The sequence below is a fragment of the Dreissena polymorpha genome, chromosome 8, assembly GCF_020536995.1.
Source record: "Dreissena polymorpha isolate Duluth1 chromosome 8, UMN_Dpol_1.0, whole genome shotgun sequence".
Lineage (NCBI taxonomy): Eukaryota > Metazoa > Mollusca > Bivalvia > Myida > Dreissenidae > Dreissena > Dreissena polymorpha.
The window spans coordinates 48,994,503-49,022,488 of NC_068362.1; the positions used below are offsets into that span (position 1 = coordinate 48,994,503).

Below are 27,986 nucleotides of genomic sequence, written 5' to 3' on the forward strand. Positions count from 1 at the left end.
TTTTGTGTTATTATAATTGCCATGTCCATTATTGTCGCAAAACACTGGTATATAAGAACTTTTTTGCGTCGACAGAGGAAAAAAAAATACACCAAAGGTCTATAAAACATTAAGTAAAAAGATATGTGCGTAAAAAAAATGAGATTTGTATCGATGTAAATAAATAGGTTTGCTTTTAAGTCGCAATCAGCATTACTTCTTGCGTAACAAAACAATCTCAGCTGAAACTTAATGGTATCCATAATCAGGGTGCAAAATCAACGGGGGTTTCAGGGGTTTACACACGGGCTGGAAATAATATAAAGACGCCGTTAAGGACTTTATTTTTTCAAATATTTCAAGTCATAGAAATACATTTGCAAAAACCTTCAGTGCATAAAAGTTTTTCTTGCAGTTTGTGTCGATATCTTAAAGTATAAGAATACATCCTTGAATACGTCTAAAATCGTTGTTAAAATTTCACGTGGCGTGTAGCATAACCGTACAGTACACAAGAAATTGTTTAACAAGATCGCGGCTTTATTAAATAAAGTAATTATGATGTATTTCACATTGCCATAAGCAGCATACAATCTGTCATTCATGCACTAGTTGAAATTCTTGTTAAAAAAAATGTTTTAAACAGTTATTTTTTTTAATCACCACTTACCAGTGCGTTTGCATCAATTAACGTTGAATTGGGAACCCCACGAAGTCACTTGATCCTGCACCTTGATAATGCACAAAATCGAAACCGGAACCTTAAAAGTACTGCCTCCTTTGTACATTCTAACATTAAAAGATATACCAAACGTGGCTTCAATTTTTGACACGATATCGACGTGTTTGCAGCCAAAATTACTCGAAACAATGCGCATAAGGGAAGAGACGCTAAAAAAACTGTACCATACTTCCATGAACTAATAATACATTCAGATACAGGGCAATACCCTTCGGAACAGAATATCGGAATTGCAGAACTTGGGCTCGCATAGTTGGCATCACGCTTGATTCATATCTAAAGATTGCTGGTTCGATTCACAGCCCAACCATATAACTAATGTTATTTCTACAACCATTCTTCTGAGTGTTCTCTCACATGCCTCCTATTCGAGTTGGACAGTTGTAAGTTACTGGTCATAGTATGTTACTGACCACTCCATACTGGTAAACCAGTTTACCCAGTTAATGGTCATAGTATGTTACTGACAACTCTATATTGGTTAACTAATTTACCCAGTTAATGGTCATAGTATGTTACTGACCACTCCATACTGGTTAACCAGTTTACCCAGTTAACGCTCATAGTATGTTCGCTTCCTCTGACACTTGTTTCATGCTGTATCTATTAGCACAATCCAGTCGAGAATGTTTATTAAGTTAATTGTCAAAAAATATGTATATCGCATTTACGAAACTATATGTCAAGGGGTAGGTGTACTCAACCGAGTATTAAAAGTTAATCGGCTGGTAAAAAGTTTTAAAATTTTGCAATTAGTTGTGATATACAATTTACTATGTTGAAACAATAACAAATTGAGTTTCTGGAAAAGTACCCATAAGGCTGCCACTACCTTAAGACATCTTTGGTATTCAAATCAACTAGCGAGTAATGTAAACTGATGAAGTTGTATGCTTGATTACCTGACAACAGTACAGTCTGTCTCAAATAATATGCGAATTTCACACAACGTGTGAGTCAATGTATGTCCTAGACAAATTCACCTTATTCAATTAGAATTACTGAATTAAAATCATTTATCCCAACTACACATGCGCAAAGCGGTACTCTATGTACATTTCATTCAAAACAACTATCTTAGTTCTATGATTTTGTTACTAATTTTGAGTTTACCGCGCCCGATAAAAACTTTCCGCTAAGAAAACGATTCATTACCATAAACACAATTTTCTATTTGGTTTTTATTCAATCGAAATTTGTGTAAATATCAATCATATGATATATATTTTTATGATGTAGACATACGGATTAAAATATAAATACATTTTAGAAAATATTATGCCATTTAAACCGGCGTTATGTACCTCTTAAGTGAAATTTAAAGAACAGCAGACAGTAGATCCTAATTTCAACCACGTAGCTTAATTAATATTAAGTAAACCATTACACCAGCTCGCATGAAATTAACTAGATTATGTTGTTTAGTTTTGAATCGTCGATGTCCTGACACCATCTGTTTTCTGTAGAAGATAGACCCACCAATACTGGCCAGTTGTTATCTCATTACAGGATTAATTATTTCGCTATGCGATTGAACATGTGTTTCTTCTGCTGATTATGCTGTCTTACACAACCACTGTTGTTTCACGAGTATTTAACAGTTAATGAGATTCCTTATAATAATCTTGACATTTATAAAGCTAATGGATCATATGACAATATTACTATGACACATCAGCTACTTGCTGTTAATAGCATATTACGTGTAACTCATTGCACGATATCATATATCGGATAGAATAATTATGTATATTATGCAATTAGCCTTAATCGGCGCCTTTGCTTTGATGTTTTAATTAGCAATGGTGTAGTCATTGCAATATTTTTTTGAGCTACGTTATCATCGAAACCTTTAACAATAATAAACATACAAACGTATGTTTTGGTATTGAAATTAGACTCTTAAATGACAGTGATTAAATGTGATGAAAAGCTAATCCGAACGAACGGCTTGTTGTTTCTGATGGCATCGCGTAAGTGGTCACGTAAGGACAACCTTTCAAAAACAAATCAGACAGTCGCCTTAAAGAGTATTTGGTATTTTAAAAGTGTTTTGTAAAATTCATGATTATGGCAACAATTTGCTTGCAGCAAATTGGAAGCGTCATACAGAATACAGTCTTTTCCGCGCAGCGTGACTGAAAAAAAAATTCATGGGAAAAATGCCTTAACGTCAACATTGATTACCAAACAATTAATTAAATATAAGTCTTGCTACCAAGACTGTATTTACCGATTGTGATAGCTGAACTCATAGTTATTTCTTTTTCAATAACAAGATAACCAATATTTGACGACATTCATCGTTGTGCAAGAATCATATTTTTACATGGCAGACGATCGATAACTTTCGTTTTGGCACGAGCACACCCATATTTTCCCAAAGTTTAACTGGTTGCTATTTGCCTTTATAATACAACATCTTTTTGAAAGAGTTTCCGAATGATTTTTCATTTCCTTACAATGGCTTTCCGAAGGTAAGGCATGAATTGTACTGACTTGTTAAGCATACTTACGTTAAATGATACAAACAAACGCAGCAAAGTCATGATAGTTCTTATCTGATCGAACTCGGAACCTCGAATTGAATTTTATTTTGAGACGTATGACTTAAATACGGTAGTAGAGTCCATGGTTAATTGATATATGCTGCCTTAAAGTTTATGCTTTGACATTCAAATGCAGAATTTTGCACCAACACTTAAATACACATCAGAATTTTATAACTACACTTAGTCTTAATTTCCCCTTCAAATAAATTAAGACAACCTAGAGATAGTCTTTACATAATTATATAAATTAGATGAAATGTTCGAACATTGTTTTTTTTAAAGAAATACCTCATTTACATGTATTTGGATTTTTATTACTAGTATTACTATAAATTACGCATTTTCTAATCGCTACTCTTGCCTGTCAATTTTACAATTGATACCATTCCCCTAAAAAAAATGCAGTGTTTCACTCCAACTTGCAAAGATTTAGTGTTTAAATTATATTCGAAGGCATAAAACATGATCAAACGCTTTCGATTCGCCTAAATGGCATCATCTTTTGTTAACATTAAAAATACTGTAACACATAGCAACACACTCGATGCAAAGCATCAAAGAGAGATTAGTACAACGATAGTACGCATGATCGAATCGATTCAAATTTATTCGATCCTAGTCATTAATGAACCTTTATTGTGATCAGTGAACATGATTCGTTCGTTTTATTTGAAAAGATATAACACGATTTCGTTTCAAATGTTTGGACATACACAATAAAAACAAATAAATACACACTCTGTTACTGAACAATATACACGTTTCTTTAATGTATTTGTATTTTACTTTCAAATCTACAAATCTTAAACGTATTAACAAATTATTTGTTGCATTTAAATGCCATGCACAGTTTAGGTTACCACAAAAATCATCTGCATATGAGCAATGAATGTTCAAAATCAACTTCTTACACTCTGTTACCCTATTTGCGTTTTGCAAGTATTTGTTGACACGTATAACAGCTTTTGAGCACATTTCTACTGGCAACATATAAAATAAAGTACAATATACACAAGCAAAAACAAATAATGAATTATTTAAGCAACCTCTAAAATAACTTAAAGTTTATAAAGTTGAAAAGAAAAACAAACAAACAATTCTGGCTAAAATGGTTAATATTAAATCATTTTAATGGCACTATTATATTAAATTTAAAGATATCCAATAATAGTTTGATAAGTACATTCTGAAATATTATGTTGTGTTACATTATTTAACTAAAATATAAATTATTGAAAGCTGCGTACTATGGTCCAGTCTAACATCATATTGATAGCTATATGTCAATGGTAGGGAATCAGATCTATTTCCATGGACATACTCGATGTGTAGTATTTTAACATATATGTTAAATTATTTTATGCAAAAGAATTACTGATTTTTATAAATAAGAAACAAAATCATTTCTAAAGACGGTGGTATTGCAGTCGCGTCCTCTTTTTTTACATCTCAACGTTATAACAATCGAACTAAAGCAAAGCTATTCATGAGTTTTGAACACTTGCTAATTGGCTTAAGAGGTAAATTGCATGTTAAATATCCGATAAAACCGACAAACTAACCAAATAAGTAGCCATATTGGGTTGGTCCCATAAATATGAAAGTCTCGGGATATTGTTCTCCAACCCTCCATAACGTGATTCTAGTTAGCGAAAAGCTGTAAAAAAATTGGCTAAAAATAACAACATTTAGGACTTGCTAACCGTCTTTAGAGTTTTTTAAACAGACTGCATTGCATACATAGGCATATGCTGATAGTTGCCATCACCCGATATTGCATAGTGTAATGTTGCGAAAACGGTAGTACTTTACCAGTGATTTTCTTGCGGATTTTGAACATTTAACCAGTAATAATTCCGAAAAAGTGATACTATTGCATTTATGGGAATGATAAGTCATCCTTTATTAATGACTTTTGCTTAAAGAATATACGAATAAGACTGCATATTTCTGCTGATATTTCCGAGCTATATGGTTATCCGAATAGTATCCGGGTATCACAGTTTTATAGTCATATAGTGCTGCTGCTGCTGCTGTTCCTGCTACTACTTCTTCTACTACTACTATTATTTAGTACATTATGTTGCTGTTTTCTTGTCATTTGGACGATTTTGGATTCAATGACGATGTTACACTTATATATATGTATAGCATTACTTCTTTCGAATTACAAATGTATTATAAATTCTCAGTCGCCTTTATTAATTCACCAATCATCTCCCCTTTTTCTTTAAATCTTTATGAAATTTCATTGTCTTAAAAATGTATTTTCTGGTTATCATATAAGATATATGCACATGGATGTTAGAACAACTACCAAAATACTAATGATTATGTATAATACGATATTTACGACTAAATACAATTTCTTATGCATATGTACCTTCATGTACGCTATCATGTTTTAATTTAGATTTCTGCTGGAAATGAGTAAACAATGGAATATTAAAGAAATAATCCATTTCTGATTTCGATCGTTTAACACACCTTATGGTGCTTAGGATTACTGTTGTTCGCCGCATAAATAACAGTATCACTAAAGAAGCATATATACTATTATGTATTTACTTTGTTATAAATAAACTAGGAATATAATCCAATTCCAGAATCCGGATACTTAAAATCGTATGTGATATTAGGATACTTTTCAGATAACCGTATAGATAAGCAATATGGGAAGAAATATGCAGGTTTATTGTATATTCTTTGAACAAAAGACATTAATAAATATAGGATCTGGCACCAGTTGTCATATCATGCCATATTTTATTAAACGAGTTCAGGAATTTTGTTAGTAAGTGAGCATTTGGCGAGCTTACTAACGAGTTTCCTGGAAGAGTTTAATAAAATATGGTATGAAATGACAACGAGTGTCAGATATTTTTATCACTTGCTTTTAAATGAGCAAAGTAAATAAATATTTACGCAAACATAATGATAAATCCCGAATGTTGTTTACATTTCGTGACGTCATTTTACGTTGCAACGTCATTTCAGCAAAATAACAAAATGCGATTGGTCAATCGAACGAAAACTACGCCAATGAAAACGCTTACAAAGTATATTACGCATGTGTAAGATAAAAATATTCGTTATGATTATATTACATGGGAAACAGGGTATGGCATGTGATAAATAGTAAATTATTATAACCGTAAATGCAATAATATCGCTTTAAATGAATTATTACCAATTTAACTTTGAAAATCCACAAGAAACTGAACGATAAAGTACTAGTGTTTTCGCAACATTACAATATGCAATAGGGGATGATGGCTACTATCAGCATATGGCTATATATTCAGCTTGTATAAAAAAAAAACACTAAAAAAGATCGGAGCAAGTCCTAAACTTTGTTATTGTTTAACCTATTTTTTGTACAGCTTTTCTCTAACTAGCATCATGTAATGGAGGGTTGGAGAACAATATCCTGAGACTTTCATATTTTTGGGAGCACCCTAAGCCGCATGTTACCTTAATGTTCCTTAACATCATGACATCATGTACCTCTAAATTATGCCACCTAAAAGTCTAAGGGCCAGCCAATCATACACTTACCACATCAGTAAGATTTCATCAGCAGCCGGAGACAAAAGATATCCATCAGCAATCTGTTAAGATAGTGAAACGATAGTTATAAGTCCTGTCCAGCAAGAAAGTTACTGTAAACTAAGTATCGTATCGCTATGTCGTATAAATATGTAAATGAGTTTCGTCAAAAATATATGTGACGTTTTTGCAGTCCCGGATTACCCATTAGGCAAAGTAGGCAACTGCCTATGGCCCGCGTTTTTTTTTGTGTGGGGGGGGGCCTTGAGACATAAGCCTTATCTAATGAATTTGCAAAGAAAATTATTTAACATCAATGTTATGTTCCGATTTAAGGCTTAAAATTGTCTTACCAAGTGACAATCATTTATTAATTGCAAAAACGTATTATTTTGCTGTTGATTTCGTTTTTAAGATGTTCATTAAGGGCCTCAGACTGGAAAAAAATTCAACACAGTTTATACATATAAAATGACAATTATAAATGTTTTCCCAGCAATGGCACTGTTAGGCTTGTTTTAACAAAAGCATTCGACTGGGCGATGGCGTTCAAGGAGGCACAAGTCGGACAAGAGGCCTTGACCATGGGCCCAAAACGTCACTGCCTATTGACATCAACGTTGCTAATCCGTCACTGCGTTTGTGTAATTTGATTAAGGCTTACCATCAAATTCAGGGGATCCAATGATACTAGTGTAGTAAAACAAAATATAAGAAGTACATTGACAGAAGCGATGGGTGTCATTTTTAACCTCATGACCACATGCACACAGGAAAATGTTTGCTAAATGGTCGTTTAACTAGTCCGATTTAGATAATTGGAATGTGTTTAAACGCGTATACAAATTTGATGTATTTCTATTTCCAGTGAAGAAGTCCTGGGATTTGTTGTCGCATTAATTAAAAATGTTTGTTTCATTCAGTGTTATATTTCGAAATATAGTCAATATCTCAGATATCAATATGTAACAAATCGCATAGAATAATTGAAGATTGTAAACACGAACGTGGATAAAATATCTTATTTTGTAAACATAATAAACTTTTTGCATTTAAAGGTTTTAAAAGGACTGTTCTTGAACTGTTTGTAAAATAAATTATTTCGGAAACTTGCTGTCGAGCATATTGCAGATTTTAACGAGTTTCAATATACTTGCCATTTAACTTCACTATATAGATTTTTAAGCTTTATTTTGCATGATTTATCGTATTATTGTAAAGGAGTATGCATCATATGTAAAATAAGGCTGTCCTCGATACAGCGTTTGACCTCTAACCTTATAGTCAAACGTATGGTTTAAGAGATGGAGGGCGACACTCATTCATGCATGCATATGTGGCTTGGAACGGTATTTTGACCCCTCTGGGTTAAGTATATATTATAAAAGTGCTATATCTACATAATCAAAATCAGACATTTCCAACAAATGACGAAGTTATGCCATTTCTTGTGTATCGTGTAACAAACGCAGAATAGCGCCGTTTTGTATGAAATGACGTTTCAATTGAATGGGTATTATTGAATGTTATGCTGATCAGTTTGTGTTGATAAAAATTAAATTGTTCGCGTATGAACATAATTTATTACAAAGAACAGCATTAATTGTAGAATTATAAATCATTAAATACTCATGGCTGCTATGGAAACAAATATGTTATTTTTTCTTATTTATAAAACATGTTTTTGAATTTTAGACCAATTACATCAAAATCAACAAAATAAGTTCAGGCCAGATATGGAACATCGTAAACATATTTATAATATAACATATGTATGCACATAAAACATTTTCTGGAAATAGGCGTGTATTCAGAAATTGAACATTTTGTATAGCTACCAACTTGACATAAAAAATAACTGCTTATTATCCAATTTGTGTTGTGCATCTATACTGCCATATATTTTTTTATTTATTTAGCAATTGTATTAATGTCATTTGTTCAGCGATAGATTAAACTAATGAAACAACATAAGTTAAGTTAACACATGGTATGGAAACAGTAAATTGTCGATTGCATATACATCATATTTGTTATCGACAATGTAGTAAATATATTATTAATCTAAGCATAAGTGTAGATATATTACTTATTAGCAACCTTCTACAAACAGATCAAAATACCTCACACAATTAATTTCAATTACAATCATTATGATATACAATGTTTTTTCTATATTGTATTGTTATTTTTTTAAACTTGATATTTGTGAAAATAACACAATAAATTTAAATCAAAATATAGTATCAAAATGTAAATAATATTGTTTTGTTCAGAATACACCATGAACCCTCTTCAAGATATGTACATATAACTCAGCATAGTCAATTTTCTCAATTAAAATATTAATATAAAGTATAATGCCACTTGATCATACATGCATTAATTGTTGTCACCACAGTGTTTAAAACATATTCACTAAGCTGGTAACATGCTAATCTCTTCATTGTCATTATTGCTTCATTAAGAGCGTCAACTGTTGCCCCTCGTGTGGCATAAGACATTTTTCTTTGAATACATAATTCTGTGTTTTTAACATAACATCGTCATAACGTTGCATAGGATTATCTTTTTTATTACAGGATGCTTACAAGACGAACAATGCAGGGTGTAAGTCAAATGATACCTGATAATAATGAGCACTTATTTTGGTGTTCGCTCTTTGCGTTTTTTCCCGATAAGTATTTTTTGTTGAAACACATGCCCGATAGGATGCAGCTGAAGAAAAAAATTAGTATATTTTCTATTCCATTATATACACAACCGTTATTATGGACATCCAAAACTTAAAGTTCTAACAAGAATTTTAACCCTAAAACATCTTATACGCATAAACATCATTGTGTTGTCACTACGAATGGAAATGTTATTGTTTACACAACATCGAGGGATTGCTTAGAAATTTACAAAAGAAATCAAATTTTACAACCCTATTCAGTTCATCGTATTTTTTTTGTCAACTGATCATCTGTAATACAGTCATGTTAACTTACATAAAAAGTTAACATAGAATAAAAACAGGAATACATGCACAAAACTTGCTCAACGAAATGTAATTACTGCGATTACAGGAAAGTTCCACAACAAAATATACAATAAGAAGTGTGTTACACATTGACAACTTTCGGGTAAACAAACAAAAAATTATCGTCTTAAATCTTCATTTTGACAGTCAAAACGACGCCTACAGACAGCGTGATCGGTTCAATATATTAATTTTACATTGAATTTCATCGACTATTTGTAATATCGGTTTAAAAAAAAACAACTACAAAACTAAGAAAAACCTACATTGACCAAGCGCAGGAATTTTATCCGAAAATTAACATTATAGTCAAGTTTGCCCCACAGTTTGCATGGCAATATCAGCTGATGAATTCGAACCATAAAAAATGAAAACAAAAATGGTAAATGTTTTGTGGAAACGACGTCATCGCCAAAAGTGTCAACGTCTCGTTCCCAGCCACATATTAAGAATTGTACATGTTCATGAATTCTATAACATACATGAAATGTTCATCTCGAATATCCCCCCTCCAACACAACACCAACACACACTTGAAATGTATATCGCCATTTAATAATGAGATAGACCACCGACTCATTGAGAGATTTTGCGACAGCGTCTTCCCCAAAAACGTTGTTATATACGTGATATATGCTGAATACCTTCATATACTTAGTTCGGTGAACATTTGTACGTACACCGCTAACTTGATTGTTTCAACACATATACACATACAATACGTTTATTTCACAATACATTTAGAAGGCCGAAGCCCAAGTGACAAAAAACAAACAGTGTTTACAAATTAATTATACGTTGCATCCCAATATAACATACATATTTTAATGAACATTTAACTAATATATTACTTACTATCGATAGTATAAGTGTAATTGCAATATGTCGGATGTTATTTCATCTCATTGTAGTAGTCTAAGGAGCCTATTAATTACAAAACTGGTTCAATCATATTTTAGTATATGTATATATATATATATATATATATATATATATATATATATATATATATATATATATATATATATATATATATATATATTACTTTGTACTACGCCGAAGAAACACAATTCTGTTTATGAAGCACATGCTCATCATACTAGTATTCATAGCGGTATGTAAATGTTTAACAGTAAAAGAACAACAATAGCATTTTTTCTTGTGTTAAGCTATCTCACGTGTTGCCCTTCTTAAAAGCATGTTTATTTTGGCTGACATATGTCACAATAGCATTGGAACTAGTCCTTGCTTGCTAACTATACAAAATGAAAATATAGGCAGCCCAAAGGCTCTGTCCACAATTCAATATTTAATGAAACTGGTAATTTGATACGATGCTGTATATAAACAAACATTCAGAACAAAATGTATTGAAATATCGACAATTGATAAGAATTAACACGCATTTCATCTTAATCAGACCACCGACGACAAAAAAGAAATTGATGGTCCAAACGTACTATTATTGGCCATATAAAATGGAAGCCATGAGTAAAATGTTAAAATAGAGCTTTAATACAATGCAACAAAATTCGTAAAGAACATTTGTATTGCCCTAGAATATATAGAATACACGATACTGTAGTATTAACTTCATTGACAAGGTAATTGATTGACGGTTGATACAAATACATCCAAATACAGTTGAATATATAGCAGCATATTTTGTGTAGACACGAATAATTTGCAATCGTTAGTATTTGTATAAATGTGTACATGTTTGTTCGTTGTATGTAATAAAATGGTATAGTCTGACCTCTTAAATCTGAATAAATTCAACACTCTTGAACAGAGTGAAATTCATCGTCTGGTATATTACACATATGCAACTTTCTTTCGCCTAAAAGAACAGGATAAAGTTTGGTCCCTCGCTACCCGTATACATGCAATCTTCAGAGCATCTCTAGATAGACAAACATATTCGACTTGCTGTAATTGTGTCTAAATCTTAAAAAGGCTAAATTTAAAAAGTGTAAATGTTTTTATAGAACTTAGTTCTACTTGATTTTCCATAATATATCCGCCCATTTTTGAATAAATTATTATTTATTACGAATATTACATTTAAAATGAATACCTTAGCATTTCCGACATCTTGAAAACACCGTACCTTGCAAGCTGTCAGTAATTAACACTAGTAGATTTTATAAGGATTAATATTGCAATCATTAATCAATATTAAATAAACTTCTTCATTAAACTTATTATTATGTTTACATTATCTAATATTACATAATGTAAATATATCTGAGGATTGACAATAACGAAGACAACGACTATACAAAATCATTTTGTGTACATCTTTTGACATGTGAATTTGTTAACAAAATTTCATATGAACACGCTCAACAGATATACAATTAAGAAAGTCCCATTTAATTCACAACCATAGTTCTAAATTGGAATACTAAGTCTATCAATGAATGTTTATATGTGGCTCACAGAAATATCAGTGAATTTATGCAAATATGTATTCATTTTTGAAGTTGCTTTAAAATCTTGTCCATGAAGCGTAATTTGCGCTTCTGGAAATGAACCACCAGGCGCAATCTGCTTAAGGTTATAGCAAAGGTGTTTAGCCCACCTTTTCTGGAAATGGTTTTTTTAGTGTACACTTTAAGTTTCCAGCGCTGACAATTATTTTAAAGTAAATTTTAGTCTTTGTTTAAGTCATGTACCGTGTTTACAACAATACTTATAGCATCATCATATGAAAGAAACATTTTAAAAGCATTAATATCAATGCCTCATTTCCCTTTCTTATACAATTCTGATTCTAAGTCATTAAAAAAAATCGACCATAGCTAAGGTCACATACTGATGTTATTTTCTGATACATTTACATTGAACATTACTCAGTGTGATTCAGGCAATAGGGAACAGGAACATCATGATCTGTGATGACAAGCAGGCTTATTGTGAGGATACCAAATTTAAATCTAATACAAGACCGTCATGCATCATTTAGAGTCCTGATTTTTTGTATACATGTACAATGGTCACAATATTACATTAGATAATGGAGTTGCTTAATATTATTTCAACACGAAACATCCCTTTATGTCTAGAAAGTGTCTCTGTAGAGTAAAATAAACATTAAAGGGACAAATACGTAAGAATAAAACTTATGGGGACGTATCAGTATATTAAACATTTAAAATTATATATTTTGTTGATTCCCATGTTCTTGTAAACCGCTTCTAAACCTTTGTTATTCATCAAGTGCATCAGAACGAAAAGTTTCAGACTTTTATCATTTCCCCTAGTACTAAAAAACGAAAACTGCATTTACGCAGTATATAAGCAGAAATTAATCTGCAATTGACCAAAGTCGACTTGTGTTGTGAGTTACAACAAAAAGTACATTGTTTAATTAGTTTTGAATTAGTTAACTGACCGGAAACAACTTAAGAGAGTTTCCACAGACTGCCAACTTTAATGAATACCATAAGCCAGCTAAAAGATTAACTAAGCACACATATAATTACACACAATAAGTCCCCTTTCAAGCAAAACGAATTCGCACTCTCCACCAACTTAACATCCACTGTAAACACAGACCTAAGTCAGTGCAAAGTATTTATCATCTTCATTTTTAAACAAAAATGATCAACATTCAATTTTCAAACTTACAGTCTTAATATGCACAGGATCACTTTAAAAACTGAGCTAATAAATGTTTCCTTCAAAAGATAACTCGGTCGCTCGTTTCGTTAAATTGAAGACCAATACATGTACATGTGTGATTAGGAGTGACACAGATTACTAAATGTTATTATTTGTGATCGATTGGCATATGCAATACAACAGTTAGGTTGGATTCCTTGTTTTCTTTTCACATAAGATTTGTTGCCTCATATTTATAACATACAATCAATAGTTATCGTTATTATGCTGGCAAAACGTGTATAGTGATAAAACGAAATAAAATGTCAATTCCTCTGTTTTAGAAATCTGTTTTAGAAATTGCGACACAGTTTGGTCATATTTGATCCATCAGAAATTCGTCTTAAAGTAACTTCGGTTAGTAGTTGTACTTTTCCATCAATTCATACATGCATGTGAGTGATCAAAATTACTGTATAACATGCTTGTCTAAAATATGTTTTTCTTAAAAAAAAACATCAGTACAATTGTTGTTTTTCGTAAATTCGGCTTTAAAAACCAACATTAAATTCTGTCTTTGCGCTGTTTTGTTTGAAGCATTCTAATTTATACAAAACAACATATCCACTTTCCTAATGAATATGTTCACGTGAGTATGGCAAGTGCTTTAACAAGATGGCATAGCACGAAATCAATCAACGCCCTTGTCTTAATACATGGGAATACGATTAAAAACAGAAAAAAAAACTTTTTTCCTCTTCTTCTATTAAATTATTGTCTTTTCGGTTGTTTTCTAATTCGAATCATAGCGTGTTTTAGTCACACATTTGTATTGCGCCGATTTGTCCAACGATAAACGCAGCATACACGTCCTTTATTTTAAACGTTACTCTCAATCCGAAGTTAAATCGACGGGTTGTTGTCTTCAGTCAGATAATAAGGGCAACATAAGTGTTTGCTCTGTAACCAAGACATTTAAATTGAATAACACGAGTATGATTTGGAATGTTTTATGCGTTTTCGTAACAATTATTCGCATCAAGTAACCTTGAGTTGTCCCATGTGTTAAACATCATTAACTTTATAGTTTACTTAAGGGTATCTGGTGTACTTTAAATAAGTACCAGAACCGACAATGACCAATTGTGTTTGTCTTCATGGGGTTCTTGTCGGATCAGTTACTACTCAAAAGTACCCCGGGAACTGTTTAGTAAACTACCATGTGTCTAGCCCGGGTGCTGAAATATGCTTTAAGGCATCCATAAAAACCAAGGGGTACTCTCTAGTATATATGCCGTACACCGGGTATTTGTAGTATACTATATTTATTTTTGTTATTAAATGAGCCAATAATGGTAAATTAACCATGTTCAATGTGTGACTTAGGATTTGTTGCTTTCCAGTGTCTTCCATCATGATAATACATCGGGATTTTAATGAATTGTAAAAGTTGATTCATTGATACAACGACTTTTAAGTCATATACTTATTTTGATTTAGAACAACACGTACTATTTAATTTTGTGTTTATTGATTTATTGCACACACACACTCAAATTCATTTTTAAATGCTCGTCATTTCTTTTATTGCTTAATATTGTAAAAGAAAATAATTATAAATGTATCAATATGTATGTCCCTTAAATTAAAGCTTAATAAATTGTGGCTGCTTGATAACGTTTGTTTAAGTGTGATCGCAATTATTGCCATGACATGCCCCGTCGTCACACCTGGCTCCCTGACCGCAGTCTGCAATGCAGTCGCCGTCTGCGTCGCATTCTCCCGGTACGTGACAATGGCACTCGCGTCTCTTTGGGTTCGAAAAGGAAACGTGGCACTCAACTTCCTCACCTGGGTTTTCGCACACAACGTACCTACAGTCATCGTCATTTTTGCATGGCAAATGGATGTCGTTGTTAGGACCTGTAGCGGATAGAAATTAGTGTACACGATCCACACAATATATTTATACACGCTAAGAGTTTGTATTATACCGATCGAAATGCATCTAGAAATACTTTGGACATTGGAATAATATAGATACTTAGATTTTAGTTAAATGAACGGATGAAAACAAGCAAAAGACATGTTTTAATTTGCATTTTTATTTTGCAAGTTGCCTTTGTTTCCGTTTAACGAATATGGTCTGATGCCAACCCAATTATTTCAACAAAAAGTATCGGCATTCGCTTTCAATTTAAAATCTAGTATTAGTCTAATGTTCATCCGTCTTGAAAAGTATTCTCAAACTACCCTTAGAAATGTCAGTTGTTATAGCAACGCGAGAACATGATCAAATAAACATGTATGAAATTATTATATATAAAAACGTATTAAAAGTTATATTAAAACAGTCTCGCGAGAAAACTTCAAACGCAGAGCGACATTCACTTTTACCCACAATCACGATTTTTGATCAAATTCAAAAACAAAGTTCGACTATGTTATATGGATTCATATTGTATATATAGAACTAAAATGAGTAATAATGGAAAACAACAAGTGTTACTCCGTTTAAATTACATCAATTTGACCCCAAGCAAAATAGAGACTATTATGTAAGTGTTGAATAAATATAAGTATTTTTAACAAGGCTTAGCAAAAACTAAACCACCAGCATTGGCGAGCGGTTAATGTTTTCGAGCCAAACATCAGTTTGCTACACTTCGTTCAAAGAGTTCTCCCGACCATGGAGAAATATATATATATATATATATATATATATATATATATATATATATATATATATATATATATTGCACGCATATTGATGCGATAAAATATAATTATCAATTATGGACGATGCACAAGAAGAATTTTTGAAAATTAATGGCAGATTTTTACTTACTACTGAGGCTTAAATAATAAAAAATAACTTAAAGCTGGGATGTGGGTCGCTACAATCACATATGAATTCAAATGCATGCAAATATAGACAACACAATGGTGTCAATCGTCAGTATGATTTATCTTAAGTTAAAAAACAGAGATTTTCAGAACAATAATAGGTAGGGAATCGCTATTGGTGGTTATATTAAAAAAGCCATATCAAAAATGTCAGTCATCTGTTATACTTATATAGTATAACTCGTTCCAACTTGCCAAACATCAAGTATAAAAGCGGTGAGCATCTTAAGCATGGTATAATCGCATGATATCGACACAATGCTCAAACAAACGCATTGCCGCCCTAGCGGTGGACACGTGGTGGTTCACTGTGTACGTCGAAGTGATTCGCGACGAGATCAACGACGATTTTTCTTGTAAGGTATAACACACACGTAGAGTTTACAAGTACCTTACTTTTCGTTTTCATTCCACTGTATTTATCCACATATAATATATAGTAAATTACGTCAAGACAAGAATTGATACCACCTGGGAAAACTGTTTGAATATGCAAATGAACACGTAATTCAACAGAACTCTATACTTACGACTTTAAAAGTTAAATGTCGTATCGTTACTAAATTTGTTATGATACAGATAATTAAAAAAGTTCATGTCAATACCTTTTTCGCACTGCGGACAGCATTTTCCTGGCGGTGTGTATTGTCCACCAGTGCAGTAGATATAAGGGCAATGCACGCCGTCACAAGGTCTTGGATGAGGATATGAAGGGGATTCGACAGTCCTATATGGGGACCAAATACATTGGACCGTTCCACAGAACGTTACCAGGAGCAGAAATGAGGCTTCTGAGCACATCATTTTACCTATAATAACAAAGTACCTGAACCTTTAAGGTCCCGTGGTCATCTTCCAAAGATTTAACCTTAAAATGAAGACAATTCTAAGTTCAACACAATATGATTGCTTGAAAAGTGATTATTATTTTGTATCGTTTTTATTTCATTAAAACAATACTCTACTATATACTATATACTCTAGACTTTATATTATGAACTATATACTATAAACTATGTACAATGTACTATAAACTATATGTTATATACTAAATACTATACACCATACACTATGTACTATATATTATATACTATATATTATATACTATATACTATTCACTATATTCTATATAATATATATTATTTACTAAATATTTTATACAATATACTATACACTATACACTATTCCGTATGCACTATATACTATATATTATATAATATATACTAAATACTGTATACTTTTTCTATATACTATATACTTTTTACTATATATTTAATACTTTATACTTGATACTTTATACTTTATACCATAATACTCGCCATAAGATTGTTCTCCCGTAGGCATATTAAGGGTTAGTCATACTTAGATAGCGAAAGAAAATATGTATATGTCCGAATATTCTAGGTACATAACAAATCTGCGTCATACAATTTGTCAGTCAAAGAAAAGGTAGACAATAAATAAAGTATGTTAAATAATATATCACAAATGTTCATAAAAGAAAATTCGTTTTCTCCGGCTTAAATGTTATAAATGAGTATTGGTGTAGTAGGGCAAGTTTCGATATTATCGAAAATGAATAACACTCAATATATTTTTGAGAATTTCGATTTGTTTCCACCTTAATGAACATTCAATACACCAAAGATTACTCACAAAAGATCGTGCGAGAATCAAAATACCAAGTTATATAGTTTATATCATACTTTGCTGTTGAATAACCATCGGTAAGTACTGAAGGTATGCTTGATATCAAATCCCACTTGCTTCGCTCGTTCGCACCTCTACTCCTTCTTGTCGGTTAGTCGGCAACACACTATGATAATACAACAGTATCGTACATATGTTAACAAAAAGTTAAAATAAAGACTTACCTTAGTATATGTTCTTAAGAATCTGAGCTTCTGATACTAGAAAAGCGAAAATGCAGGCGTTTATATACCTTAAACGAATGATATGTAACGCTAAAGTTGGTTATTATCGGTTTAAAGGCTATATTAATCTATTTCCAGTTTGTGCAAATGAATTTCACCGTGAAAGCTCTAACGCTAATTTGGAACTATGCGTATAATGCAATTATTTGCAGCATATACGTAATCAAGTATGAAGAGATAATCTCTCTATTTTCAGAAAATCTAATATCAGTTAACATTGAGGATATACGTGTGTTTACTTTCGAATTCAGTATAGTTTTGGCAAATAACTGTGAACATTTTTGTGAACGAAACATATTTGTGTATGCTATCAAACAAGTGAATATTGAAATTGTATGGACTTCACCAGAAGAGAATCGCCGTCGTAATCACACATTCATGTATTAAAGACTAGTGAATTGAAGTTCAAATACAGAAGCAAGGATGGATCCTTCGGAAGCTTAATGTTTGCATTTCGCTATTAACAGTCCAAGATGAATACTTCCCGTGATTTATACTTGGAATACTTCCGAAATGTTATCTACATTTTTAAATATATTATTCACATTCATTTTTCCACACTTTATCGGGGGCAAATATCTCATTTTGTTCATGTGCGTCGATATATTTTATGTTTAAGATAACTAACAATATTATTGGCAAAATGTACATAAGTGTTGATATCAATTATAAAATTTGATTACAATGAATTTTTCAATCACTTTTGAAAGTTTGTCAAAAATATTTTTTTATAATGCTATTTCGAAAAGCTATTACATCGGGAAAATTGTCGAAAATATTTTTCTTATTGCACACACCGTCGTGTTATACGTTAATTCTTTATACGATTAAGAACCAATACGAAGATTTGCTGACGGTTTTCGTGTTATCTTATTTCACAAATTCAGATACAATTTTAGATACTGGGATTCGAGTAATAAATCTGAGTGTGCAGATAATTACTTGTCTTACATGTAGAGTACTCCGAAGTTAAATAATAATAAAATAGAGCTATTAAGCAACGCATAAAAAGTTTCAGCGGTTTACGTTCAACATGTGATACTTTTATGTACCATTTGAATCCATTTAGTATAGACGTTTCTCCAATCATTATATAACGTACATTATTATACTATACAATGTAACATCAGCAAAAGATAAATATTGTTCAAGTCTCTTCCACCAGAACAGATGGCGTGCACGAAGTGGCAAAAATATTATAAAAGTTCTAAAACAAATGCAGTATAGGATGCTGACCTGTTCAAAAAACCTATACAAGTACTGGCTGTGCTTATCCCAATCAAACTCCATAATATAGCAACGTTTGATAGAAACATGTTCTGTAAAAGTAAAGAAATAGTAAAAAAAAGTAAAGTCCCTTGTTTTTAATCTTTTTTGCTTTAACCGTTTGTCATAAACATGTGTGCTTGCTAAAAAAATCCATCTTCTTTATGCAATGCATACGCATATTAGGAATATGCAATATGCAAAAGTATTGAACATGTTCATATTCTAAATGAGACTCCAGGGTGGCCCACTAAAATCAATAATGTTCTTAGCACTACATGGGACCGATACCAGCACAATATGAAAACACGGGCCAAACGTCAAGGATCGAACGAAGTGACTAGGAAGAATCCCAGCTATATTCTGACATGGAACATTAACGGATGGACAAACAGAAACTGCTAACCGAGAAACGAAAAACTGTACAGATTGAATTCAGATTGAATATGCCGAACGGAAACAAAACTAAGAACAAATTAAGCACTTCATTTAGAAAATTACACTCCTTACTTATTTTACCGAGAATCAATGAAGCAAAAAGCCACATGTGATTCGGGTGGTGCTGCTATACTCATAGAAGATTCCTTTATGAATGATTGCTATGTGACATGTTTAGACAAGTCGTTTGAAAGTGTCCTCAGTTAAAAACTTATAGATACATTATATTCTACTGAAACCATCCTACATGTGTGTTATGTACCACCGGAAGTTTCAGAGCGGGGCCAACATATTAATGAATTTGTTGACCACCTTTAAAGCCTTGTATATCTGCATTATAATGCATATTGCCATCTGTTTTGTGGATACATTAAATGTAGAATCTCGGACTAAAACGACACGATTATTAACGTAGACAACATACCCCCTAAAAAAGCGATTGATTGAAAATAAACCTAAATAAATGGACGAATTACGCCAGCAAATGACTTCTATAGATCTATCTCAACAAAGGGCAAGGCGGTTGTGGATTACGTATTTACCCGGCATTCTAACATTAGCGTATTTAAAACATTTGAATAAAGGACTTATGTGTGAAGTTTTCTATAAAACCAAATGATTGATTCTGTAATCTTTTGTCAAATCGAACGTAAATTAAACATGCTTTTTGACGGCATGAGTCAAAATATGTATGAAAAGAACGATAATCCGATTAGCGACCAATGTATGAATCGATTCCCCCTCACTGTATAGACATTAACAAATTAGCTACGATGACTTTATCAAATACAATTCTACATTTAAAAATCATTTCGAAATACATTAAAAACGTGGTGGAGAAAATACTCTCGACGCCCTATTCAAAGAAGTGTACGAACTTGAACATGACATTTTCAAATGCACTGAAACTAAACGCGACAAACAAAGACATAAACAGCTATATAAGGACAGACAATGGCGTCTTGATAGGGAGATCGAATGCGTAAACGACAATATGACCAGCAAATTTTACTTCAGGGGATTTGAAGTGAGAATCCCAGAGATTTTTTTACATTTGAGGTTATTAGACAGGTGATACATGCGACATGTTGTCTACTCATAACCGTCATATATGGTTTCATTATAATTGTAATGATCATTACAAAAGTAACATCCTGTATAAGCTGTTTTACAATATCAGTCCAGTCCGCAGTCCGCAGTCCGCAGTCCGCATGGTTATCATCAAGGACAATATATTATATAATTTCATGATGAATTGCAAAGTTACAGCCCGAAAAAGCGGTTAAATAGCCAATTCTTGTTAATGAAATGGTATCTTGAAATGTCAGTAAGTGAGACGAGTGCAACCCGCGACAGGTCGTTCTATGATTCATGGCATATTCACCAAATCAAAATCTTAGATTATTTGTTAAACGTATGGCTAAAACAAAATAGTCAAGCTTTTGTATGACCATATTAAACATTGTACCAATAAATGAGACCATAATCTTAGTGGTAAGAGGATGAATATTACAACAGAAATGTCGTCTCCTCATGGTTTTCGTTTGTGGTAAGTTATCTCATAACAGGAAGGTTACTGAAAGCAATACAGTTCATATAGGTAACATTTAATATTTTGAACTCTTAAGTGTGACCTTGATGTACATAGCCGTTCATCATATACGTACATTATTTACGTATTAAACGCAAGTGATGCCTTATAATGGGATACACTTGTGTCCGGGTATATCAAACCCCAGCAATAAGTTTAAAAGGTTTTGCGGACAGAGGAATGTTCAAGCTGGTTTGTGTCGAAGTTTGGCATTTAACCTATGCGGATCACTTTGAACTTAGAGGTAGAAACAAGATAATAAGAAGATATTACCAAGGTAAACATTGTTACTGCTTTTAATATTTTACTTTGCTACTTAGAATTTGGACGAACGAAAGGCGGATCAGATGTCGGCTTAGATATAGTTTAGACAAATATCATAACCTAGTATCAATAAGATGGGGTGATCACATGCAAGCATGTGGCGTCAACAGAGGAAACCAGCTATATTCAAATGAAGTTCACCAGGCAACGCAAACCATAAAATGCAGGCCGCATGATCACAAGTAGCGGACATCAGGTGATCACAATAGTTAATCTTTTTGCTCAGGTGAGCAAATACTGTTAACAAACGACGACGCTTGACTACACAAGACAACTGTTATAAACGTCCAATCTGCAGTCTAAAGCGTTTGACATTGATACAGATGACCATGTGAAATGCTCTGTAATTGATTGGAATGTCTATTTTGTAATTGATTTATGTTTGAGTGCGGCATCATGTCAGCTGTAAGTACGACAAAGCATCAGCTGTTGATATCCTTGAACTCTTCAAATTGTACATACTATGTGTTATGGTATCGTTATGAAGTTCACATATTATGATGTTTGTTAGTTTGGCAATCTATGCATACTGATATTGTTTTAACAAAATTGAGTCAATAATCATGTTATGTGTACACTTGGGTTGCCCCTCATTCGATTTGCTGTCAACGACCAAAGCAAATATGCTTTTATTTCCACCGTTTACCTGTTGAATTTTTAATAGTGGTTATCATTTACCCAAGAATGAATGATATTAACATGTGATATTTATAGATTCATAACAGACATATACGCACTTTACACAGATTGCGTATTGGTGTTGAATAATACGAATCTTACACAACGCCAAAGCGGAGTCATAGGCTTCTAGTACTGAAAATCTGTTATTCAAAGTTTTCAATTGTTTACCAATCTTTCTCATACCTATCACGCTAATGGAGATAATAAATTATATGAGGCTTTCAAACATAAAGTCCTGTCATTCCGATATACACAAGAATCGACGCAACTTGCTATAAATTCTTGATCTGACACCATCTGTGGGGAAATAATACGCGATGCGATATTCAATGACTGACAATGTGAAGCAAAATGTTAAATTACCAAAGTATGTTCTGTTAATATAGGCGAAAATGTCAAACACGGAGTTGATCTCTTAAGTAACACAATTTCATTCGTAAACAATGTTAACAGTAAAAACATAGTGATAATATATATACATCACCATTAGAGACGGTCGCTTAACAATAAAAACACAACTTTATTACTGGAAACACAAAAAGACTTTACGTGACATACATTATAAACGACAAAGACCATACAACATTAAAGGGGATATCATAAAACTGGGCCATTGCCTGGAACGGTCCATGCGCAATATCAAAGACTTACAAAGGCATCCGTTCTAAGTGTGATATAATCAACATATGTTTAAATATAAGGTCAATACATTTACATTATTTACAACTATCTAGTAAGAGCAGTACCATACTGTTATTATTTTATGAACGCAAGCACAATGTCAGCAACGGACATTTCACAACTGACACTAATCATCAATAATTTATACTTTAACATAGAAGCATCGTTTGTGTTAAATGTATTATACATCGAATCGAGAAATTTGCATTCCGGTCATCAGTGCATTTAAATAAAACACACAAAAAACATTGCAACTTGAACCATTATTTTGAATTACATATTCAAACCCATAATTGGTGACGCTTCTAACTACTAACAAATTTGTTTTATTCAAATTGCTCATGACCAGTTTCAAAGTGTGTACTTTAGAAGAGCTAGTTCTATTTTTTGAGTGCATATATGTTCAAATGATGGTTTCGACATGTAGGCTTGCATTTGGTTGTGTTGTCCCGAAGTGCAAAAGTTTAGAAAGTAAAACATTGTCGTCGTCGCAAAAAGGGTTTCATTTAATCAACAGGAATAGCAATGCACGTAATTAGTTTTGATGAAGATTTAATCAAATATGACATGCTATGAGGGTATAAGCATCGAAAAATGTATACACATTATGTATTGTGTAGTAATTAAAAACGAAATATACTTTTACAATAAAACACAATCGTTTTACTACCTTTATGTTTTTTTGTAATCAATCGCTTAATTATAATTACCCATTATTTACTATGTATTCGGCATTCTTATCTAGAGTAACATAGTGTTTAACAAGTATTTTACCCAAATATCTTATAACGTGTGCATGCGCCCTTCATTGAGATCAGAACACAATCAAAACCAGTTATTTCGCAACATTTCCACAATGTGTGGTTTAATTTTTTACTGGGATAAAATGCGACGCTCTAGGTGTTAGGCATCCGAAAATAAGTGATACCGATGGATTTTGCACAATACGTGTATATCATATCAAATGGACACGGCGGTATCAGTTCGGGTTTCAGAGGATTCCAGTTAATAGAAAATTTGATTTATATGAAGTGCGATGTGTAAAGGTACAATTATTTCCTCAGAAGTATTCAATGTTTTTAAAATCGATCTCAAAAGACGATACCTTCCACGGATTGTGATATATGTAAGTTCTGGTAATTGGTTTTAAAAAAAAACGCACTGTAAGCATCACCTCAATGCACTTTGATGTCCATCCATCTCAAAAGACGATACCTCCCACGGATTGTGATGTATGTAAGTTCTGGTAATTGGTTTTTTAAAAAAACGCACTGTAAGCATCAATGCACGTTGTTGTCCATCCATCTCAAAAGACGATACCTTCCACGGAGTGTGCTGTTCTGGTAATGGATTAAAAACAAAAACGCACTGCAAGCATCATCTTAATGCACTTTGTTGTCCATCCATCTCAAAAGACGACACCTTCCACGGAGTGTGATATATGTAAGTTCTGGTAATGGATTTAACCCTTTGCATGCTGGGAAATTTGTCGTCTGCTAAAATGTCGTCAGCTGAATTTCTAAAATTAGCATTTTTTTTCGATGTTTTTCAAAGAATATTATCAGAATAGCAAACAGTTTGGATCCTGATGAGACGCCACGTACTGTGGCGTCTCATCTGGATCCAAACTGTTTGCAAAGGCCTTCAAAATTCGGTTCCCGCACTGAAAGGGTTAAAAGCAACGCCCTGTAAGCATCACCTCAATGCACTTTGTTGTCCATCCATGATTTCTGTGTACTGTTAGATCAGAGGCCTTCACTTGTATCAGTGGAATATATTTTAGATGGGTTTGTCCTCTGCTATTTTAACTATATAATGAACTCATAAATCCTTTGTATGCTTGTAATAATCGGTACAATTGCATGTTTTTTAAATTTAAAACATAGTAGTCAAACTTGTTGGATGTAAACCGTTTTGCAATGCCATTAAACATAAACTATTCACATTTTAAGACATCGATTCTTGAAGACAGTAAATACCGGCATTTAATGATAGTGCACATCGGTAAATGCTATTTAAATTCACTTAAATACTATAAAAATGATATAAACAACAACATTTTAAATATTATGTGAATTATTTGACTGCACTTTGTTCCATACAAAATAAACAAAATGGTTTCAAAAACCATCTTTCGAAAATAATATTTTGCAAGAAAATCTCATAATGTTTGCATGTCGTTTGAATTAGATTTAACTTTATCCTTTTTGCGCATACATTTGTATTCGTGGAATAAAATAGGTTTGAACCAAATCTGTTTAAAGTGTGATTGTGTGTTAATTGTGTCGTTATATGGAGTGCCGTCAACACAACTCTCGCAAGGGTCGTCATCAATTAAACTCATAACGAATTTAAAAAAATGAATTATTAATCCATTTATGCCTAGTTGACTCTCCAATTCTTATAAATTTTATCAAGTTATTTCCAAAATTAGGGATGTCTGGTATATTTATTTCTATTTTTATAATATTTCGTACCGAATTTCTTTAAGCAAACAGTGTAGACCCTGATGCGACGCCGCATCATGCGGCGTCTCATCTGGGTCTCCGCTGTTTGCCAAGGCCTTTTTTCAGGACGCTAGGCATAAATGGGTAAAACGGACAATTATGCAATCAAGTTCAAATGCCATTCCAATAAAACATCATTTAGATTATTAGAACACCTTTGATCAATAAACTTGCCAATTATCATACACATACATGGACTAATAATTGAAGCTCGCGTGTAAAGAAAACCATACTCAAACATTGGAAAAATGAACATTGATTACAAGTATAACGGTTCATATCATAAACGTTTAATTTTTAATATACGCAACAATTTTGATCGCAAAAGCTTCGAGCATTAAGCCCGTGTTACACATGGTTTTGTGATCATCAATATGACACTAGATCGAGATCCATCGTTTGTGCCTATACGTTTTCAATATTCCTGTATCTAAATTATTTTAAACGAATAGTTTACTTAGTCATCACTGGCCAATCCCGAACAAAAAAACAGCACGATATATATGAAATACCTGTACTTTGATAATAATAATGCTACTTAATTTAATGAGCATGGCTACAATATAAGTATACGTGTTAAGAAATAATCTGGGACTTATGATACAACCACATATGTTTCTAATTACGTGTAAATACTTCATGGTACATTTAACATGCGCATGTTAGACGTAGATTATCAGAACTTACAATCACATTTATTGTTCAAAAATATACCTAATCTCACAACCGTCGGGTATATAAACGTCTGCATTCTTGCTTTTTTATCGAGTTTTCAGATCTTCAGAGCAACGACCAAGGTTAGTATTTGATTAATAAATTTTCATAAATTGTTATTTTTGTTTGTAAGTTTGCTTAATTATCATTTAATATATAATAATTTATACTATTTTTTTTAAGATGCAGTTTCGAATTTAACGAAGGTTTATTGTGTTCTAGAGTTACTGCTACAAGTCAAATACTTTCGTCAATTATAATTGATGCCCTTTACAAGTTTTTTTAATTGATATTAGCCAGATGTAAAGCAAACTATCTCATAAAATTAGCATGTGCAGGTCCGCAACACAATATCGAAGTTTGTCAGAGAAAACGAATAAGTGCTTTTTACAAGAAACCTAAATATCGGATCGATCTTTTATATTTCGTCTGTTTCATTATGTGCTATGTTAACCCATTTATGCCTAGTGGACAGTCCCATCTTTCTTGATTGGATCAATTTATTTCCAAAATTAGGGATGTCTAGTTTATTTATTTCTTTATTTAGAATATATCTTACAGAAATTCCATTAAGCAAACAGCGCAGATCCTGATGAGACGCCGCATCATGCGGCGTTTCATCTGGGTCTTCGTTGTTTGCCAAGGCCTTTTTTCTACACGCTATGCATAGATGGGTTAAACATGTTGCATTACGTTAAAGAGAACAGACCTTCACATATTATTTGTTGAAGAACTGTATTGTTCTTACTTGTTTAATATTTACATGCGCTTGTTTCTAAAGTTTGTCACATATGATACGGTGCTTCTCGTCTAAAATAGTCACCACACATATTCGTATTATTTAGTTGTTGAAGATAATATTTTAATGTCATGGGTAACGGATGTCATTTAATCGTTATCATTGCGCTTAAACAGTTGTGGGATCATCATTTCTTTATGAATATGCGTCTGTTATATTCGACAATTGATACGAATATACCCGTGCCTGTAGTTAGATATGGCACATCGGCTTTAATAAAACACTGGGCCACGTATCTGGTCAATAAACTATGTGACTCGCCATGGAGACTTTGTAGAATACTTATTTGACTGTTACGCAAGAGATTATTCTGACAGTAAAATTAAAATCTACAGATGTCTACACACTATTTGTAATATCACTAACTAGGAACTTTGGAGAATGGGCGGAATACTGTCTAAACTCTTTATATAAACCAGATAATTAATTCTTACCATCCAGTAAAATCGTATTTATACACAAAACTGAAAAATACATTTTAACTGAGTAAATTAACGAACTACGGCATGATGTTTTCAAAAAAGCTGGTTCGGTTCGAAAATTCTTCAAGTCAACGGTGTTTGACGCTTATTGTATTGTTACTTATTTCATAGTACACAATTCGACAATCTTAAATTTAAAAAAGTGAATATAATACGAATTACTTTGCGTTTTGCGTGGCTCTTTTAAACTCTAAAAATTGAAGAAAAAT

At 32.5% G+C, this 27,986-nt stretch overlaps 1 protein-coding gene and 1 long non-coding RNA gene across 2 annotated transcripts in view; one reads left to right on the top strand and one right to left on the bottom strand.

Moving 5' to 3' along the window:
* Positions 1-14,965: 14,965 nt before the first annotated feature.
* On the bottom strand, positions 14,966-18,433 carry LOC127842936 (multiple epidermal growth factor-like domains protein 10). Its single transcript, XM_052372737.1, has 3 exons — positions 18,235-18,433; positions 16,966-17,169; positions 14,966-15,376 (listed from the first exon to the last, which is right to left on the bottom strand). Exons 2-3 carry the CDS (start codon positions 17,162-17,164, stop codon positions 15,138-15,140), a joined length of 438 nt encoding a protein of 145 aa, XP_052228697.1. The 5' UTR covers positions 17,165-17,169; positions 18,235-18,433; the 3' UTR covers positions 14,966-15,137.
* Positions 18,434-26,555: 8,122 nt separating this feature from the next.
* Positions 26,556-27,986, top strand: part of LOC127840318 (uncharacterized) — a 41,539-nt gene continuing 40,108 nt past the window's right edge. Inside the window, exon 1 of the long non-coding RNA XR_008030523.1 lies at positions 26,556-26,579. This is a non-coding gene — a long non-coding RNA (uncharacterized LOC127840318). The remainder of the gene's footprint in view (positions 26,580-27,986) is intronic.

Bases quoted from the DNA above. Each gene is read 5' to 3' on its own strand.
- LOC127842936 (XM_052372737.1), bottom strand. From the start codon at position 17,164: ATGATGTGCTCAGAAGCCTCATTTCTGCTCCTGGTAACGTTCTGTGGA. The intron at 15,377-16,965 runs GTATTGACATGA...TATCCGCTACAG, and splicing joins CTGTCCGCAGTGCGAAAAAG to GTCCTAACAACGACATCCAT.